The following is a 22,335-nucleotide window of genomic DNA, read 5'->3' on the forward strand; positions in this document are numbered from 1 at the left end:
TGAGATCATCAAGGAGATCATCTTAGTGTCCTTCCAGTTAAAATTCCCTGATCACTACCGCATTCACCCAGTATTATGTGTTTCACAACTCAAACCCTATTACTCACCAGTATCCCTTTCCTCCACAGAGCCTGGTGATGGTGATGTACCTCCCTTACCGCCAGTCAAAGAGGATGGAGCAGTCTTCACGGTACGAGAAATCTTGGACTCCAGGCACCGAGGTGGTGTACCGGAATATCTGGTAGACTGAGGGCTATGGTACAGAAGAATGCTCATGTGTCCCAAGAAGGGACATACTGGACCCTGATCTACTCCCCTCTTTCCACAATACTCATCCAGAGAAACCTGCAACTTGCAACAGAGGTTGCTCACCTCGACGCCGGGGTAATCTGCCCTCAGGAGCAGTCTGTGGAGAGGGGGGGTACTGTCACAGAATCACCAGGCTCCACCCTCACCCAGTATCAGCGCTCACAATCTCCTGATTACTAATTTTTACCAGCTTTCACTGATCACTCCAGCACCATACAAAAGGACTTTCCACATAAACACACACACACTTTGACTGGTATTGTCTATGGCTAAGACTGCATCCGTTCGGATTTTTACTTACTTCAAGATTACTTACCTCCATTATTCTATCCTCGTCCTGGTATCCAAGTCTCCAACTCCTCTTCTCCTTTAAGTCTCCTGGTGATCCTCCTACAAGACAACAGGAAAGTGTTCAGTATCTCTCAATGACTGTCTAAAGGTGTGTGTGGCTACTCACCATTCCTCTCACAAATGTCACCTGATCTGCGCCCATATGTTTGATTCAAGTCATTTAATAGTGTTTCTGGATTGTTTGAAAACTTACCGGACTGTCCAGTGTGTGTTTCCCTGACACATGTATGAAAAGGACCTTTTGAAAAATACTGGGAAATTAGTTCTAGAAATTCCTGAATGAAAAGTTGTAATTTTACTAGTAAAATTACCGTTCTCTCAGAAACTATGAAATTACTCTGCACTGTACAGTAAAAGCCGGTTCACACATTTTTTTTTCACATTTTTGACCACTGCACCACATTTTCACTGGTTTTTCAGCATCTTGCACATGAGCATTGTGTCGTAATGTGTTGATTATCCCCTAACATCTGTCAAAAAATACTGTCAAATAGTGAAACTGAAGTATTTCTCCTTATTCGGGCAGATGAAGAAAATGGCTCAGCAATTAAAAACGATTTCTGATTATTTACATTAGTTTATCTGTATTTTGGAGCAGATGTGTGAATGTAAATATCTTATGTTAAGCTTTTGCTTGTGTGAAAGCAGCTAATGTTTATTACTGTGTTTCTAGAGCCACTAACATACTTGCTTTACTACCTATAACATACTCACTCTCTGCTGTGCCATTGCGGTATCTGCCATTTATTGGTAGATGCTCTGAGTAGTGTTTCCTCCTTGTGTGTGGCATTACAGGAAGAGCAAAAGGGGAGAAAGTGTGCACTAGTGAAGGCTGTAAACTAGGGAAATATAAGCCACGCACTAAAGAATGCAGGGAGTCACAGAAGAAAAAAGAGAGTGTTATGGTCCCATTTAAGGCATGTAAATACATACAACACAACGGAAGACTCTGTGGCAAGCTGGCACCTTTACAAATGACTGTCAGTCAATACCACCACTGTGTTTGTTCCTTTCCATATACATCCTTGGAGTTCAACGATTGGTTGTGGTTTTAAACAATCACACTTAGAAAACTCTTGTGTTCTCCAAAAAAAAAAGCAGGATTTTCCATAGGACTATCATGCAACATCATTAATTTAAAGGAATAGTCTCAGTTTAATACTGAGAATGAACGTCAAAATAGCTGATAAAAACATAACAATAATACACAAGTAAACCACACGACTCCAGTCCATCAGTTTACATCTTGTGAAGTCAAAAGCTAACTGTTTGTAAGAAACAAATCCATCAATATGTTTTTACTTTCGCTTCTGAGAAAATAACCATAATCCATAATAACACCTCCAGTGAAAAAGTCCATACCCTGTTGTCCTCTCACACCAAAATTGGCGTATTTGTGTAGAACTGTTTTGGCTTGTAAAGTGTTCTTGATCTGTGAATTTTTCTCTTCTGATTCAGACAAGACAACTTTTTCACTGGAGAAAGCAATATTATGGATTGAGGACTCGTATTTTAGCCAGAAACAACAGTTTGAAGTTAAAAACGCTCCTAATGATGCTTTTGGCTTCACAAGATGTTAGCTGATGAACTGGAGTCATGTGGATTACTTGTGGATTATTGTGATGTTTTTATCAGCTGTTTGGACTCTCATTCTGACGGCACCCATTCACTGCAGAGGATCCATTGGTAAGCAAGTGATGTAATGCTACATTTCTCCAAATCTGTTCAGATAAAAAAACAAACTCATCTTGGAAGACCGGATGGTGAGTACATTTTAACCAATTTTTTTATTTTTGGGTGAGCTATTACTTTGAGAAACTCAAATCTATGCTAGAATGTCTGAAGCCATCACAGTAAAGAATGCCAAATGAGCAAAGTTTAATTGGTGTGATTCAGCTACTGAATAAGACAACTGTTTATACTTTTGGTCGAACAGTGAATGAAGGGGTTTCAAACTCACTCAAGGTCCATTGATTGTGCCTTTCTCATGCCTTCCTTTGTACATTGTCGACTTATATTTTCTGTAAATCAACTGAGATCCAATTTCAATACTGTGTGCTTTTCAAAAGCCTAATGTCTGCAAGCAGAAGACACAAAACCTCATACACGTGAAGAAGAAAGCAGGGTGTGTGATGGTGTTGAATTAGTACCAGAGAGTGTCCTGAGTGGAGGGTGACCCACATGCCTGGATTACAGCATGACACAGCTGCAAAGCCTGGACTGAGGGCCTAGTCAAGCACAGCCTTGTGGTTTATGTAAAGGAATTAAAACACAAGGCTGTATCAAAGCGTTGCTGCCACTGCGGCCACATTCATCACTAAAATATGTATAAAGATCATACACCCTGTAATGTCTTTGATCATTTGATACATTTATTTGCTCATGACGGGAGGAAACAAATGTTAGCGGTCATGCTAATTGATGCTTGGAGGGATTACACATGTGTGTGTATGCGAGTATCACAGTGAATTCATCTGCTAATGAAGTCATTAATATAATCTCATTATTTAGTAGGCATGCATGCAAATTATGCAGAACTACTTGGTCTGATAATATCATCCCCGGGTAGCCAAGATATATCTGACTTTACCAGTAATAATTGTAATTATATTTCATCCTTATTGGCAGTGGATCTTTTATACACTCTAAAAACAAATATTTTGGCTCAACAACACTGAAAAATACTAAAATAGTTTGCACCAATCTTTTTGAGTTATGACAGATTCTGATGCAATGATTTATAACATATTCTGATGCATAAAATAAAGCATAAATCTTTTTTTTTTTTTGAGTAACCAACTTTAAACAATTTGTAAGTTGTTCTAACAAATTTAAGTATAATTGAATGGTGGCCCTTGAACCAACTAATCGTATCTATTTCAATTTAAATTAACAGCTAACGCATCACAAGCTAACTTATCATATTTGTTCATTAAATTTATATGCTAAATATTGTTGCTCATAATGGTAACCACAAAAACTTCAACATAACAGAAACTCTTTTAAATGTCAAAAATTCAAACATATCAGCATTAAACACTTTCCATTCACTAAAAACCACATAAAATAACATTTTAGAAAAAAAACATTTATTCTCCCCTTATCTAATTTAATGAAAGCATGATGAAAACTAGAAATCTACTGCCCAGTTCTCAAAGCCATCAAGGCAATTTCCTTAAGTTACTACAACTTTTATTTACTTAAAAGGTTTAATTAAATAAATAAATGCATGGTTGAAAGTTAAAATTCAAATTTACCAAGTTGTTGTAGAAGTTCCGCTGAATGTGTAGATCATATTCAATACAAGTATATCATTCAAGGAAAATTAAACTTATCCTTCAACTACATGTCCATGCTGTCATGATACACACACACCCTGTGTCGCACTGCAGAGCTTGTTTAATAGTTCTGACTAATCAGTTAGGCTAATCAGTATGTAGGCTTTTTATTTTGACTGGCTATGACACAATGAACCTGTTTTCCAACAGAAGCAAGCTCACCTTTCATTGGACATTCCCCTGGTCTCACAAGCCCCACTGCAATTCCATTCTCCTTATGGAACTGGTTGCCATGGTGATGATCATTGATGGTCATTCCAGAAAGGGAGGTTGCCATGGTATCACTAGAGTTGTAGTGAGCCGTGTGGCTATTGGGCGAGGAGCTTAGTAAATCGTGCTGCTGGTCCATAGCAAGTCCAAATGAAGATACTGGATGGTAAAGATAAGAGAGAAAAGAGTAAGAAGGATATAAAAAGAAAGAAGGGAAAATAAAAGGAATAAGTTGGTGGATGCACAAGAGAAAAGCAGTTCATAATGCTTTTGCCTGGCACTGATTGCTTTGCTCTAATTCCTTGTGGCAAAAAATGGCTTTTCAGTGCTGACAGAAGGAAAAAAAAAGGTTATTTCTAGTTTCTAAAATTCTAGTTGAAAATACACAATCCATTAGCACAGTGGTCTCCAACCCTGCTCCTGGAGAGCTACCGTCCTACAGATTTCAGCTCAGACCCCAATCAAACACACCTGAACCAGCTAATCAAGGTGTTCAGAGCTACTTGTGTGTTGGAGCAGGGTTGGAACTGAAGTCCGCAGGATGGTAGCTCTCCAGGAGCAGGGTTGGAGATCCCTGCATTAGCAGAAACCTCAAACAACTGTCAGACCAACCATATGACTTGAGTGAGTCAACAGTAGAGGCGTCCACCAACTTTTCGAAAGACATGGGTTGAATCAATATACAATTGTCAGGGTCCGTCTCTTCCGAAGACTTCACACAGGGCTGTCACAAGCTCAATGTAAACAGAGCCAGAGTACCGGTGTGAACCTGGATATTTATACTGCCAAACATGCCAGTCTAGCTTAAGGTTACTGCCCTGTGGCCTAAAATAGTGCAGTCAAGCCAATGTGTCCCTATGCACCTCCTGCAAGCCTTTCTGTAGCCACTTTATTTAAACCATTGTATTGAACAACGTAACAGTGCACTTGCAAAACTGCTTTGGTATGTTCTTATTTGAAAGATAAAATACCTTATTATGACGACATTATGTAATTGACAATCTAATTGTCAAATCACAGAAAACACCCCATTTTTCCACTGACTGCAATTGTTGTTTCTACATGATACATTCCCGCTCCAGAGCTATGAGGTGTTAAATCCAAATATTCGCTAATGACTACATAGTTAGTAATACTATAATAATAATGATTTTTTTGTGTTAAAAATCCGACCCATTAGTAACACTTAGTTATTAGAATATTTAGTCAGCTACCCATTCCAAAGTAGATTATACATGTTGGATATTTCACAGCCATCCCGATGCACTATTTAACCTACATATACAAACACACACTCATTACACAGCACCCAGCCCTGCAGACATCCTGACAGCTCGTTCTGACGTGTGTGCTTGTAGCACTTAGAAACAGTGTGCTTTTTCATTTTCTTTCTAGTTAGGGTGGCCATATGATATTTATATTATTATATATATTATTTATATTATATTATGATATATATATTATGATATTTTTGAGCTTTATTGTCATTCCGCTACATGTGTGGACATACAGTGGAACGAAATGTCGTGCCTCACAGGACCACTGTGCTACAATAAATACAGACATACAACAATGAAGTAAAACAGTATTAACAGGGGTGCACATAAGTGGTCCGCGGGTCTGCATGCACGACCAAAATAACAAAATGCACTATATAAATAAGTTCTGACAGCCTATTGCATACATACATGGTTGACAGCTGTTAATACACAATTACCATTTTAGAATGACAAACTGTCATTAACAGTATTAACAGAGGAGACTGTCCACAACAGTCTCCTCTGTTGACAAAGGAATGGTTGAATAAAGTCATTATTTGACTTTATTTATGTTTTCTTTGCTTACAAAAAGTATTCTCTTCGCTTCATAACGTTACAGTTGAACCATTGATGGCAGATGGGCTATTCTGATGATGTCTTTCATACTTTTCTGGACCTTGACAGTGTAATTTACTTGGCAGTCAATGGGACAGTCACAGGCCTCCCGGTTTTCATCCAAAATATCTTAAATTGAGTTCCGAAGACGAACAAAGCTTTTACAGGTTTGGAACGACATGGGGTTTGATTAATGACAAAATTTTCATTTTGGGGTGGAGTATCCCTTTAATATTGCCCAATATATCCAGGTTTTGGTTGTTTGCATTGTGTAGGTCCATCGTTGTAACATTCATGAGAGCTATAGGGAGCTGAGCAGATGGCTCCTTATGCTTTCGAATTGCTCTCGCACCTACTTTGGTTTCTTTGATCGGTGGGCAGCGACGCTTCAAGTCAAACGAACAAACAAACACGTGCACATATTTGCATCGCTTTGATCATTCCCAGTAGATCTCACCTTCTCACGCGTAGCCACATGATTGGTCTATTTTGAACAATACCTGCATGTTATTGGTCAAACTGATTTGGATGTTTTAAGCAATATTAAAATCCTGGCCAGTACGTGTCCTGTATGAACGGTGCACATGGCCACCCTATTCCTAGTGCAATGCGAGTGTAATGATTTTCAACACACACATCAGTAAAATGTTTCATGTTTTTTAAAAGAAGTCTCTTATGCTTATCAAATCTGCATATATTTAAATTAATAATATACTTTAAAATATAATTTATTCCTGTGATGCAAAGCTGAATTTTCATCAGCAATTACTCTAACCTTCAGAGTCTAACCATCATAAATAAATCAAACAAACATACTTATTTATAATAAATATTGTTTTTTTTTTTTTTTTTTTGGAACCTGTGATACTTTATTCAAGATTCTTTGATGGATAAAAAGTTAAAAGAACAGCATTTATTTAAAACAGAAATCTTTTGTAACAATGTAAGTCTTTACTATCATTTGTTTTTCATTAATTTAACATATCCTTAATGAAGAAAAGTATTAATTTCTTTCCCCCCCAAAAAAAGAAAAAGAAAAATTAAAAACAATGCATTGACCCCAACCTAGAACGGTATTGTTACAAAAGCTTTTTATTCATTGTGTGTGTATCTACCTACCTATCCATCCATATACATATATATATATATATATATATATATATATCATTATGAAATAAATGTTTTTTCTCTAATAAACATTGGCCACAACTAACGACACCCTTTTATTCAATACTTTAAAAAAACACCATCCACCATAATAACAGCTCTAAATGTTCTCCTATAATGCCTGATGAGGTTAGAGAACACCTGACAAGAGATCAGAGACCATTCCTTCATCCAGAATCACTCCAGACCCTTTAGATTCCCAGCTCCAGGTTGGTGGTGCTCCTCTTCAGTTCACCACACTCATTTTCTAAAGGGTTCAGGTCAGAGGACTGGAATGGCTATAGCAGAAGCTTGGTTTTGTGCTCAGTGACCAATTTCTGTGTTGTTTTTGAGGTTTGTGTTTGGATTATTGTACGGTTGGAAGATCCAAACACGACCCATTATAAGATTTCTAACAGAGTCAGTCACTTGGTGATTTTTTTTATGTGTTGGTATTTAATAGAATCCATGATGTCATGTATCTAAACAAGATGTCCAGGACATCCAGCAGAAATATAGGCCCACAACATCAAAAATACAGCAGTATATTTCATTGTACACATGGGGTACTTTTTATCCCTGTGTTCACCAAACCCATCTTGAGTGTTTGCTGCTAAAAAGCTCATTTTTTAGTTTCATCTGACCATAGAAGCCATTCCCATTTGAAGTTCCAGTCGTGTCTGATAACTGAATATGCTGGAGTTTGTTTTTGGATGAGCTAGGAGAATCTTTCTTGAAACCCTCCCAAATTGTGCTGTTTGACAATTTTTTTTAAGGTTTTCTGACCCCAAGACTTTTTTCTGCAATTCTCCAGCTGTGACCCTTGGAGAGTCAGCTACTCAAACTCTCCTTCTCACTGTGCATTAGGACGATATAGAGACACGTCCTCTTCCACGCAGATTTACAACATTTTCTGTTGATTGGAAATTCTTAATTATTGCCCTGATGGTGGAAATGGGAATTTTTACTGCTCTAGCGTTTTTATTAAAGCCACTTCACTAATTTGTAAAGCTCAATTATCTTTTGCTGCACATCAGAAATATATTCTTTGGATTTTCTCATTGTGATGGATGATTAAGGGCATTTGGGCTTTGTTTTCCCTCATATTTATATTTCTGTGAAACAGGAAGCCTTAGATGGATAATTTCATGTTCATAATCACCCTGGAGTGCTCAAAATTGTGAATATGAATGGGAATATATACTTCAGAGATATTTTACTCATAAGAATTTCTAGGGGTGCCAATAATTGTGTCCAACAAAAGGTTAGATTTTTGTGATTGTTTTAAAATAAAAGATCAAAAGGATTAACAATGCAGATTAATTTTCACAGCCTTCTTTGATCATATTTAACAAGGGTGCCGATATTTTTGGCCATGACTGTGTATAAATATATATATATATATATATATGGTACAATAATTTGTACAAGTTACATGAAATTAACATTAAATGAAACATTTAAAATTTTTGTATTTCACAGCCCAGCCCTCCAGACATCAAGTCAACTATAAACTGTTTTTTATAGCTTTTTTTCTCTCTCTCTCGGTCTGTTTTACACCCATTCAGAATTGTTAGGGTGATAAATCAAGGTAAAGCCAACTAATGAGCTTTTCACACTACTAACCCACAGGTAAAAGCCAGGTTATGCCATGTTTTATCCTAAGTGTAAAACAGATGTGTGGTGCTAGCATGTTACAGCAGATTGCTTAGCAACAGAGAACCAATCGTCATCAGCCTCAGTGCTTAAGGCCCGTTCACACCAAGAACGATAACTATAAAGATAACTTTAAAGATAACTATATTAACGTCCACACCAGCGAACGATATCTTCAGTTTATTCTAAGCGCACGCTCGTCTGGCACTTTAAATTCTCGAGCTCGTTACAGCAGGATGGATTCTGATTGGCTGTCAATTTTTTATCGTTCATCAGCTGGAAAAAATTGCCCTGAAAGTGATTCCAATGATACAGTTTTTCTGTGACTTTATCGTTATAGATGTGGTATGGACTTTGCTATTCTTTGATATTGAGAATGATTTTTAAAACTATATCTTTATTGTTATCTTTATAGTTATCATCCTTGGTGTGAACAGGCCTTAAGAATGCTGTAGAGCTTTAACAGCATCGTCACTGCCACAGCAGTGTGACTATACAAAACACAGCTGTTGATGTATTCCGTTAGCATTTATTGAATACATTCCCAGTTATATCAACAAATTGCTCTTCTCTTTCATCTTCTTATGGGTTTCCCTGCTCTGCTTACTCTACTAAAATCTACAGCCAAGGGAAAAAAAAATCCTGTCTGGATTTGCCAGGTCATTGTATTGAACAGTGGGAAAAATCTCATCTGGCACACAAGCTGTCTGGAACACAGTGTTTGCACAAGGATTCAGGATCTTTGCTCTCTTACCTTTCCTTAAAGCTTTTTGTACTCTGGGATGTGATGACTGTTCATCATGTGTTACTGTTAACCTAAAATATACAGTATATCTTCAAATAGAGCAAATAAATTCTAGAGTATAACAGAAAATGACTATTATATAGTAGGATCCAAAAGACTTCTGCATTTTTCTAATTTATTCTAGAATGGATTGTTTATTGTTTTTTTTTTTTTTTTACAATTTACATTGTGATCATCACAATTGTATCGAAAGGTTGAATTTACATGATTTACATTTCAGAACATCTTAGTATTTGGTATGTCACCTTTTTGCTTTATTTAATCATTTGATCATGTTATCCCATATAATTTGAGAATGGTCCAAAGAACATCTTGTTCTACAATGGAAGCAAGAACATCTGACCATCAGTCACATCGATCATGTGAACTCCTTTGTACAAATTTGCTCATTTGATTAGTGACCTAAATAGTGCAAGATCTCTTTATTATTTATGCAATAACTTTTCAAATGTAAATTTTGAATCCCTGATGTTCAACATGTCTTTTAGACCCCACTGTATATCCAATGAGTTTTGAGTTAAAAGACACTTTAAAGGGGTCATATGATGCGATTTCAATTTTTTCTTTCTCTTTGGAGTGTTACAAGCTCTTGGTGCATAAAGAAGATCTGTAAAGTTGCAAAGACTAAAGTCTCAAATCCAAAGAGATATTCTTTATAAAAGTTGAGAGTCAACGACGCCCTCCTAAACCAGCTCATTCTAACAAGCCCCCATGTCTATGTCATCATGTAAGAAGATTTGCATAACGCCGCCCAAATGTTCACGCAAAGAAGTTGTAACTTTTATTCTCGCTGTTGATGCTGCTGTCATGTTGTGGAGACGCTGTGTGTTTTGTTGTAAAAGGGAAACTACTTTGTTTGGCCTTCCAAAAGAGGACACAACTAGAAATCAGTGGTTAAGTTGTATTTACAACACTGTTCCAGAACAGTTCAACCCAAATATTCAGATGTGTGAATCTATTTAGGCAACGCCTAAAAAGACAGTATAGTCATTATAATCAATAATTATGTCCTCACTGGATGCAACAAATGCCTCGTTTGTAATGGGTTTTGTTGGTTTTGCCTCATCGTGCTGGGAGATGGCATCACAGTATGGTAAGGGAGGTAACATTTCCGTCACACGCTTGAGGTATTCAGCCTATCACAACGCACTGGATAGCTGGCCAATCAGCGTACACCTCGCTTTTCAGAACGATGAGCTTTGTAAAAATCAACGTGTTTCAAAAAGGCGGGGCATAGAGGAGCAACAATAATGTACATAATGTAGAAAATAATGTGTTTTTTTAACCTTAAACCGCATAAACACATTGCATTACACCAAATACACACAAACATCATATGACCCCTTTAAACATGTCCTGACTCCATATATGTACCATAACAACTCATGCCTCCAAGGGCATTTGAAGAGCACCATCTAACCAGGCACTAACATCTGTTGTATTCTGAGTGGTGGTGCCTCATTTTGAGTGTTAAAGCATAAAAACTTGCACAGTTGGTGCTCTAAAGTATGTGTATGTCTGTGTGTGTGCTCAGGGAACAAGAATGATGAGCTTGGCGTGGTTCATGGCCCTTCCGCAAACCCACATAAACAGGGCTATTGCAAGGGTGTGTGCGGCTAGAGAAAGCACAAGATCAACACAGATGTTTGCACAGCACCAGGGATACTATGCAAAGACATATTCACCACAGTACACACATAAAGCCATCAGATGTGTCGTTAACTGAACACAGGAATTCAAACTAAACTCTTTTTTTAAGGCGAGGTGAGGGTTAACATGGATAGCTGCCTGGACACAAGATCAGATCGCGGTTGTCTTTCCTTCTTTATTGCCTTTGAGTTTCTAATGGACAACATGTGGCAATAGTTAAGGTCTTCTTCATTTTAAAATTAAGCAATGGGTAATGGTATAACTTATTATTTCTGAATTTTGCAGTTTACACTGTATACTCTGTACTATTTTTAAAAAATAGTAAATGAAACAGAATTCGTTAATCCACATTAAACATTTCAAAGAGTATTAGGCTGTATTGATGTCACATGACATTATCAAATTGCGTGTGAATGGTGACCAGTTATCATTATAGAAATAAAAGGTGTTATTTTGTTAACACCTTGTTATTAAATTTGATTTAATTTAGTTTTGTGAATATTTTATCAGACTAATAAATGTTGAGTTAAAAATTATATGTCGGCTGATAATAGTGTCAGGTGCATTACATTGTGGGATACAGTTTACCCTGCAATATGCTCTGTTATATGCTGCTCATGGTGGCAGGCCATCTGTGTATTACATGTATTCAGAAATTTTGCATGCTGTGCAGAGTATACAGTGTAGCCATTGAGATGACTCGAGTGCAGTGCTAATTATTTATGTATAGGACAAAGAAGCAAAGCATTATTTAAATATATATAAAATATATATATATATATATATATATATATATATATATATATATATATATATATATATATATATATATATATATATATTTATATATATATTTAAATAATGCTTTGCTTCTTTGTCCTATACATGAATAATTAGCACTGCACTCGAGTCATCTCAATAGTCTGGTTTGAACTTCAGCTTCTACTAATAGATGCAGATGAATGCTTCCTTGTAAACACACTTCCCCTTTCATTAAATGCTGTGATACTAGTAGTTCAAATAGACATGGGAGCATTTGATTCTTCTCATAAAGTGTCAAGACATCTCACGAAACAAAGCTCCCACTGTTACTCTGTCAGGATGTCAACAAACTTCTGGAATTTTAAGCTGTTCTTGTCAGCGTTTGTGGTACTTGTCGTTTTGCAGGACATTTAAATTGTGCTTCTAACACCAATAAATCTAGTCAAATTCGAATATAGTGATTCAGTCATTCAGTCTTGTACGTATATAGCAATTTGATATACATATAAAATGATACACTGAGGCAAGGTTATAACCATTTTGGGTTCTTTCATCTAAAGGAATGAAATAACTAAATGATTTAAATGGAATTAAAGGAATAAAAAGAAATAAGGGAATAAAAAGTGTTTAAACCATTAAAAAACAGGAATGTTTTTTTTTTAATTAATCAATTTTAACTATTAGAAAATAATATTTTTATTTTAAAATTCACACAAACTCACTCTTATTGGCATGCCTAATATGTTCAAAAATATTTATTATCTCATCACATACAGTTATAAAGTACATGCCTATATATTCTATTCAAAATGGTGACACTCGACAAAAATTTAAGTGGTTTGCATCACTGGATATTACTGTCAGTTCTTTCACACTTCTGTCATAAAACAGTAGTCAAATATTAAATGCCTGGCTACTTACATCTTACCTCACACTTTTAAAAACTAAAGCAAATTGGAGCATTGAATTCATGTTCAGAACGTGAACAGCCTTCTTTGAGTTGACTGGTCAACTTGATTATTTTGACATTGAGAAGCGCTGTTAAACTGCTGAGGCAGACCAGCCTAAAAATGTCACAGAGGTTTTGTCTAAAAATCCTAACAATAAACAGAGAAGCATCATACAGTATATTGCGGAGGAAAGGGTGGTCGTTTCTAATTATTGTCAATAGTGGTTACAGTCCTGCACTGAGGCCCAGTAGTCAGACAACCTACACAACTTCTAATAAAAAATAAATAAATAATTGTTTGTATACCAACTCAACAGGTATTATCTTTTATGAAAACAGGCAAATCTGTAATAAGCAGATCTGACTTTGTCAAAAAACGGCTTGGTTGGAATTAGAGATAAATCCATGGATGGCACCAGGAAAAGTCTGAATATATCTTCTTAGGGGTTATTTGCTCGTTTATCTGGCACCAAACTGAAAAACACAGCTCTCCACTGGCACGCACTGGGCTTGTGCTTTAGAATAGCTGAATGTCTGTGATGCTCTCATTACGGTTGACTGCACTCATATCCCTGAGCTGAATTTGCTCCGCATCACTATGAAGTTACTCCTCTCTCATGTTTTCTCTCTGCTCTCGATCCCCACCTCCTTTCGGTCAAGGGCAAGTTATGCTCCAATTTAAACAGTCCTATAACAGGCTCCGTCACAACAGCTTAAAGGGTTAGTTCACCCAAAAATGAAAATTAGCCCATAAATTACTTACCCTCAAGTCATCCGGGGTGTATATGACTTTCTCCTTTCAGATGAATCCAGTTTCATTAAAATGTCTTTGATCTTCCAAGCTGTTTAATACCACTCAGCGGGTGTTGCAGTATTTCAGTCCAAAATAAATTAAATAAAAAGCATCCATCCTTAATAAAAAGTGTCTCACAAATCTAACAAAGGCCTCCAGTAGTGAATTGGTGTGTTTTTGTAAGAAAAATAACCATATTTAAATCGTAATAATCACTTTAATGTAGCTTGCGCTCACTGTTTTAAATTGAAGCAGCTCCAGGCAGATGAGGTATGGAGGTTGGCTCTGCACATGCGCTGCTCAGAAGTGACAAACGCAGAATTGCAGCGGAGAGATCAAAACAAAACAACGGTCACTAATTAGAAGTACAAAACGAGGATTTGTAAAGAAAAATGTCATAGGAATTCGATATAAGCCAAGAGAAGACTGGTTTCCCTTTGCTCAAGTAAGGAAACTTTGCTTCCTTTGCTCCTGTAAACAAACGTTGGTTTTCACGAGACTCACCGGCGCATGCGCAACACTGACCTCATACATCATGATCCCAGAACTGCTTCCATGTACAACTGTTGGCGCAAGCTACATTAAAGTAATTGTTACGTTTTGAATATGTATATTTTTCTAACAAAAACGCATCGATTCACTACAGAAAGCCTTTGTTCACCCCCCGGAGCCATGTGAGACATTTTTTTATTATGGATGGGCGCTTTTTATTTCACTTCTTTTGGACCGATGCATTGCAACACCCGCTGCTTCCATGTACAACTGTTGGCACAAGCTACATTAAAGTAATTATGATTACGTTTTGAATATGGATATTTTTCTTACAAACAAAACGCATCGATTCGATACAGGAGGCATTTGTTCACCCCCCCCCCCCCAGAGCCTTGTGAGACACTTTTTATTATGGATGAGCGCTTTTTATGTCACTTCTTTTGAACTGATGCACTGCAACACCTGCTGAGTGCCATTAAACAGCTTGAAAGATCAAAGACATTTTTTTATATAATTCCGACTGGATTCATCTGAAAGAAGAAAGTTATATACACCTAGGATGCCTTGAGGGTGAGTAATTTATGGGCTAATTTTCATTTTCATTTTTGGGTGAACTAACCCTTTAAATATAAACTCCACCAGAACATAATTGCAGTATGTAGTAAACCATGATGCTGGATTAGATGTCAAGAATATAGACTGTAAATCTGATGCCACAAAATGTATTCTGAGTGCTGTGATGACATAAGCAACTTTTTTTTTTTTTTTATCCCACTAGCATGTGAAATTATTCTTATGATGAGTATGAACTTATGAACTGGGTGTAGAGTGATTCCACTGTACTGTGGTGGAAAGACAAATATTCATTTTAGAATATTATGTACTATTATTTTATTATGCAAAAATATGTAAGATTCAAATATTAATAGTGAATTAATATTGAATTGAAAGACAAAAGTCTGAAACTTTTATATAACAAAGGATTATTATTATTTTCATCTGCATACATATAGCATACTCACATAAAGTGATATATATTATATATTAAGTGATAGCAAATCGCAATAGCTTGTATCATCACAATGTGTAAATTATACTATTGGCCAGCTCTACTTTGCAAAATGCAACTATAAGGCATGAAGATATTATGATATTATAAACATTAACGTCTTGCTGCTTTAAAATAATAATGTGTATTGTGAACAGCACTATACAAATAATTATGTAAAACAAGAAATATTCAGATGTAAGCTTACAAAATGATCTTGTCAGGCAGTATAAGATGGTTTTGCACAAACTTGTGGAATTCATGCAGCTTGAGTGCTGCTTTCATTAAAGTAAAAAGAGGACAACCCAAAATATTGAATTCCGAAATCACTAATTAATTTTTCATTTCATCTATATACTTATGACTATATAATTTGTAATTATTTATGATCGTTAAATTACTAATAAAAATGTTCTTCTATTTTGGTAGTCTCAAACTTTTGTATCCCACTTTACATATGCTCCGGTTCATGGCTAACAGCATTCCAGAACAGTCATGTTTAAGTTCTCAGGGCAAAGGACCATGTGGATGCATGTAGACATGGAATTCTGGAATTCTGCTCATAACGCTTCTGTCAGAGAGGTAATGCCCTAAGTCTCTACAGCTGCAAATTACACAAACCACTAGGTCTGTGGCAGAAATCCCAATCACACCCTCTCATGCCAGTTAGTCCGAGGAGACTGGTGCTGCAGCAAACTAAACCCCTCTGTCAGTACCATGCCAATTAAACACTCATGCAACACATGAGAGACATCATATGGCATTATGTCAAAGACTTTATGGTCTTTATAAGCCTGCCCATATCCCTAAACTACAACAATGTGCACAGATGTTTTCCTGCAGCTTAGTGACCATTGAAAATAATAAGCTCACACGGCTAATATCAGGGGCATCATGCACTTATTATTTTTGAGGGTGCACAAGTGAGGGGTGGGGGGAGGTTGGGTGGGAGGGCTGTGACACATAGGCTTATTTTAAAAATAAAGCAGATTTTAATTTTTTTGCAGCATATGAAGTGCTGCACTGAATGTTCTAATCACACCCTTATGATCGTATCAAATATAAAAAAAATACTATTAGGCTATTTATTTGTATTTTGGAAGCTGAATTAAAAATCCACTTAGCTCAAAAATTTGAGGGGGGTTTGAATTGGCATAAAGCCTGGCTAATATTTATAATGCTGCATATAATATTTATAAAGCTAAACAGTTTATCTTTTTGTTGTTGTTTGCAATAGACATGTTTGCATATATGTATGTGTGTGTGTGTGTGTGTGTATATATATATATATATATATATATATATATATATATATATATATATATATATATATATATATATATATATATATAGTTTTTTAACATCTAATTATACAAGTAGGCCTACATGTATAAAAAAAAAAAAAATTAATTCACTGGTTTGCCATGCTTATGATTCTACATATTCTGTTATAAATACCCCCAATTGGTTGGTTTAGTTAATTTACCACTTTTTAAATTAGATTTGACAATTTTAGTGTGGATTTTTTAAATAATGAATGTCACAGTTGTTGTTTTCCATACAACAAAAGTGCATTGACTGACCATTTCAGAATGTCAGTTGGAGATTTCCTTGGTTTATTAAAATAATAATAATAATAATAATAATAAAATTTAATAAAATAGAATAGACAAAATATGTGCATATGCCTCTGGAGACACCATACAGGGCTCTTTGCAGGATCTTTTCAGAGGGCATTACTGGTTCTCAATAATTAGCCTACTTGGACCTAGTCTGAAATCCAGAATCAGTCACCCCAATACAGTCTCATAGCATAAATTCACGTAGCCTAATCGACAGAAAACGTCAAATGTAATTAATGGGAAAAAAGGTGAGGCAACCCAGTAACACAACCACAGAAGCGTTTGCAGGCAATTCAAAAAATCCTCAACTCAACCCCCATTTTAAATCGGATTACAGTCCACAGGGATGCAATGTAACACAGTGATAATATACTGAACGCTCCGCTACCAAAACGACCGCATGTGCGAAGCGCGGTGAACATATGAAGAATAATGCATGGCTACTAAATGGTATTATGCATCCCCATGATTAGACAACTGCACTGTCGTTGAAGAAAGGCGTTGCATGACATTATTAGAACACCGAGTCAGCATTAGGTCAGCGATGAAGCGTAACCACGACTTGTAATAAAAATTAGTCTACAATCATTTCTACAGGATACAGCCACAAGCGTGATATCAGACACAGATACACTGTGATGGCTGAATTCAGACAGCCGTGAACACAGTCAGACGACACGAAGAGCTGGAATCATGGCCGCATCTCTGTTCTTTAGAGGTGGAGGGAGGAGGTGCGCTCCAACAAAGCATCCTTCAAGACAAATCGATTTACAGTGAGCTTGAACTCACAGACATATTCAGATTTTTAAGATACATCATTCCTTTTATATGGAATTAGTCGCATTATTCCAATTCCCTGTGGCATCGCAGGAATTTTTAGCCGGTATTAAAATGACACATTGAACGCAATTTGCGTTCAGCTGATAAGAAATAAAGGAGACATACAGGAATAAGGTATGCGCGTCTGTGGGCTTAATCTTGAAAACAACCACGTTAAAACGTTGCTATTTGGTGAAAACTCCCATAAATACCGTTACATGGTTCAGTTTGAATAATTTTTTAGTCACTTCACATATTTTTTATAGGAGACCTGGCTATTTTTCATAATAAGCGAGTCAGTATTCGATCATATTCTATATACAGGGCATTAGTTTATTAATACGTAAGCAGCGCAGGCCCGATTTAACAACATGACATGCAGCGCCGATTTAAATTTACAGCAAGGGGACGCATGTTTCATGTTTGATACAAATCTCCTTCGAATATAGTGCACAGAAACCAGCGGACACATTAATAAATCGCATTTAAAGATCACAAATGGCAGCTTTGACAGGTTTTACGTACCTGTGCGCGCGTCGCTGTTATTGTCTCTCCAGCTGCAGTCGCTCACTGAGCGCACGAAGAGACCTGCCGTTCCTATAGCGGCCTGATCCTGAGAGGAGGCGCTAGAGAGACGTGACAGAGAGTCCTCTGCCTGGGAGAACAAACAGGTTTCCTTGATAATCTTTCATTAGTTGCCGCGCTCAATCAAATATAATAACTGGACTATTCGAGGGGAAAATCGAAAGCGTACTGTTTACTGTGGATGGTACCAGTAACTGGACACAAAGCTTCAGAGGGTCGTGCAATTTCTTTGCAGATTCATAGATTTTTAAGTGGCTTGGAAAGTGTCTAAATACTTATTGGCTGGCCAAAGTGAAAAGGGATAGTGGTCTCAAAAATTATTTGCTTCTTTTCTCATAGCAGTGATGAGACTTGTACTGAGAAATCTCAAGAGACTATTGTACTCTCCAATGAACTCTGAGAACATCTCCTCTGGACATGAGCCCAGAGAAACATCTGTCAATTGATTTTCGCAGAGATGGGAAAAGGGTTTATCTTGAGCTGGACTTTCCTGTCCATCAGGCGTTTCTTTACATCCGGAGGTCACTTCTCTGAGCACCTGCTCATAACATGCCAAGTAGGTTTTGAGTGTGGATGCCTGCTTTTTAAGTGGTGTAATTGGTATATTATTGAGAAAAAATAAAATTAGATCTCAGATTCTCAGTATAATTAGAATCAATTTACATACTTGTGCTCTTCAGTATCATTTCAGAATGTAGCAAGTGAAATGCTCGATGCAACATATCATACCTCGGGATTTTGTGCAACTGGACGCGGTTGAAGAACCGTGATTAACCAGTAGATGTCGTGATAATGCAGTGTATGCTGTGATGACACATTCTAAGAGTTTTCTAGAATCGGATGACACTTAAGTTAGGTAACATGCAAGAGGAAGGTGGTTCAGGCCTGTATAAATGCAGATAAGATTTACAGCGATACTGTGTGTAAATGGTAAATAATATGGCTCCAGTCATAGTCAATACTTCAGTGGCATACGGGACCCCCACCCATGTGGTGGGCCCCAGTGCAGGACAAAAAAAAGGCATTCACAAATCACACAGAACAAGTGGAATTTGAAGAAAAAAAAGAAAAAGAAAAAAAATACCCACAAAGTCTATTATATAAACTTTTAAACTTCTTTCTTAAACCTTTAAACTCTGCATTTTTAGAGCGCCATGTCATGCTCGAGCCACTGTAAAAGATGTGAGACAGGAGTGTAAATTGTGCAGTGGAGGGGAAAATTGTGTGAAAAACTCAACGTTCTAAAACAACAACCAGGAAAAATCAATTTTCTCTCACATTTCACTTGTCATAAACACTATACTTCTAAGACTACGGCATTAAAATCGACTTTTTAAACTAAGCGTTTACCTCCCACTGTAAAAAGTGGTAATGTGCACTTGTTTAAGTACTATTTCTTCATGTTCAAGATGCAATACTTTGTGCGCCAAAACACTCAGAGAGCACAAAGGACTCAGTAGACTTTTTGCTTGTTTTTTTTTTTTTGTGGTAAGTCAGTTGATAAAAAAGAATGTTAATCATCAAAAATTAAGATATATAGAAAGTTAGTTTTTCTCAAAAAGTAGCATATATCCTAATGTACAGAATTATTCCTTTATTGTATGTTTTTCTCCCGGTTCTTTTACTGTTCATTTTCTTACTGCAAGATATTCATTTTGTTTGTATACCTTTTTCTAAAATTAGTAATATGGCATATATAATGTTAATCAATAACACACGGTAGCATCAGTGCAATCATAATTCTCCACATTACAGCTTTTCACGTTTGCCAAGACACTAAATCAGATTCTCTGAATCAAATTCTTAATAGCCTAAACCAATTTATCATATAAATCACTCTTTCTGCAAAACCTTAAACAAGTTCAGGCAGTTTAGACACTGTTTGCACATCTCATTCATTCTTTTTGCAAAACTCTAAACACATTCTCACTCACTAAAACGCAGTTTGCACCATGATAAACTTGTGATGCAAAACCCTAAACACAAGAAACAACATACAGTTTTGGTGAAACGGAGGTCACTACCCTGAGCACCTGCTCATAACATGCCAAGTAGGCGGGTCACCGAACACGTAGGAGCTTCACGCTGCGCATCTTTTGCAGGCTCAAGCATGTTACTTTAAATGTAGACACTCAAATAGAGATCAAAAGCTCAGCCAAGATTGACGACCAGCTGGTCATAGCTGTACAGGTTTTTATTTTATTATTATTTCTCATCTCCCTAAATATATCTAGTAGTAGAGTTAAAGTAAGGGCTGGAAATCCATTTATCCTTAAAGGTTACATATTTTATACCTTTCTGGAGTTTTATTTTAGGTTTTGATGCCCTTAAGAATATATATTTGCAGTATAAGTACCAAAAACCATCTCAATATATTTTTACAGCTCCTCTCTCAGGAGCTCTGCTAAGAACAGGTCGCTTTTGACTCCGTCTAATTAATATTCTAATTAATAGTCTCTCTTCTGATTGGCCTGTTTTTTTCTGAGTGATGCAGGGCCAGGCCAACCCCAGGTAACTATGGTTATGTGTGCTGTAGCCTGCTGTGGCTTGGTGATACAAGTAAGGTAAATCAAAATACTGGTAATGATGGTCACTGCTGAGGGAAATGTTTTCCGGCCTTGTTTGAGCCAAACTCAGACCCCGAATCGGCGATGACAGGACACAACCAACCACCTCCTCAAACGCGCTTACAACAGGATGTTTCAGAATCGTAACTGTTTTTTTTTTTAAAACACCGAATGCAATAAGCTACTATTGATACAGTAAGTTGACGTTATGCACCTTAGCGTTGCATAACCATTTACAAACTATAATTTTAGATTATGCTGGTTCCATAATGTAGCATAAAATGTGTGAGAAGTTTATTTACAGGTTGTGGATTTGAGATCGGACCAAAAAATTTAGGGACTGCAGCATCTTTTATGAGTAGCTTCTTTGAAAAACCGGCATTGAACTGTGCCTGATTTAAGCAGCAGTCACTTGTGAAATGTGCAGAACAGACGGTTAAGTTCGAACTAAATTGCTGTGGTATTTCCGAATAAATGAACAGTAGCCACTGGTCTCTTATATTAATGTTGTTCGGAAGCCTGTGCAATGATGTAGGTTCCTGACATCCATCGACTGAACAGCGTTTTCTCGACATGTTTCCGTGTTGTTGTTGCTCAGTAATGGCATGGACGCGATGTTGTCTGGCGGGATGGTGGGCAGTGCTCGGGGTAATGACTGAAGATGGTGACTGAGTAGTTGTGACGTCACATTTTTATTGAAGTCACAACGGCTCATAAAAAGGCACAGCTACTTTATGCAGGCTGTGTGAATTGACTGTTTTGAAACTTATATGGTAGTTACATAGCTCCTTGATCTCAGTTACCATAAAAAAGCCAGGTTTTGACAATATGAGACCTTTAACTGAAATTTCTTGGTCTTTAGGGAGAATGAAGCCAGCGTTTTTTATGCATTTTTAGACATTAAGTGAAAGGCCTCTAATCGATTGCAGGATGGTTTCATCATCTCAGGGAGATAAAAAATTATAACTGGATAAAAATTACAAAAAGCAAAAACGTGTTACCAAATATACTTCGGCGGCCAACCCAGGTAAAGTTTATGTGTGGGAAGCACTGCTGTGTATGATTTGAAAGCTTTGTTTCATTTTGAGTACAGGTGAAATGGTTTTAAAGTGATTATTTGATTTTAGAAGAGTCAGGGGTTCTGTGAATTTAGTTTGTATTTGTGTTTGAGGTTTTGAGAAAATGAGTGATGGTTTCAAGACGTGTTTTAGCAATTCAGAAAAACTGTAATTACTATTAAATCAGTTATGTAAATGGGGAAGATAGACTCAATAGTATGTTGCAGTAGCTGCACAATAAATTTTTATACATGACATCACTGCTGGTGGGAGGGGCCCCATCTCATTCTTTGCAGGGGGC

At 36.8% G+C, this 22,335-nt stretch overlaps 1 protein-coding gene across 2 annotated transcripts in view; it reads right to left on the reverse strand.

Moving 5' to 3' along the window:
- The window catches only part of mapta (microtubule-associated protein tau a), a 41,540-nt gene extending 23,037 nt beyond the window's left edge, over positions 1-18,503 (reverse strand). For both annotated transcript variants that reach the window (XM_042767164.1, XM_042767165.1), the window contains exons 1-2: positions 18,350-18,503; positions 4,161-4,367 (exon numbers count right to left, since the gene is read on the reverse strand). In XM_042767164.1, coding sequence (XP_042623098.1) covers positions 4,161-4,347 — 187 coding nt within the window. In that variant the 5' untranslated portion in view covers positions 4,348-4,367; positions 18,350-18,503. The remainder of the gene's footprint in view (positions 1-4,160; positions 4,368-18,349) is intronic.
- Positions 18,504-22,335: the final 3,832 nt, after the last annotated feature.

This window comes from Cyprinus carpio, chromosome A12 (assembly GCF_018340385.1).
Source record: "Cyprinus carpio isolate SPL01 chromosome A12, ASM1834038v1, whole genome shotgun sequence".
Lineage (NCBI taxonomy): Eukaryota > Metazoa > Chordata > Actinopteri > Cypriniformes > Cyprinidae > Cyprinus > Cyprinus carpio.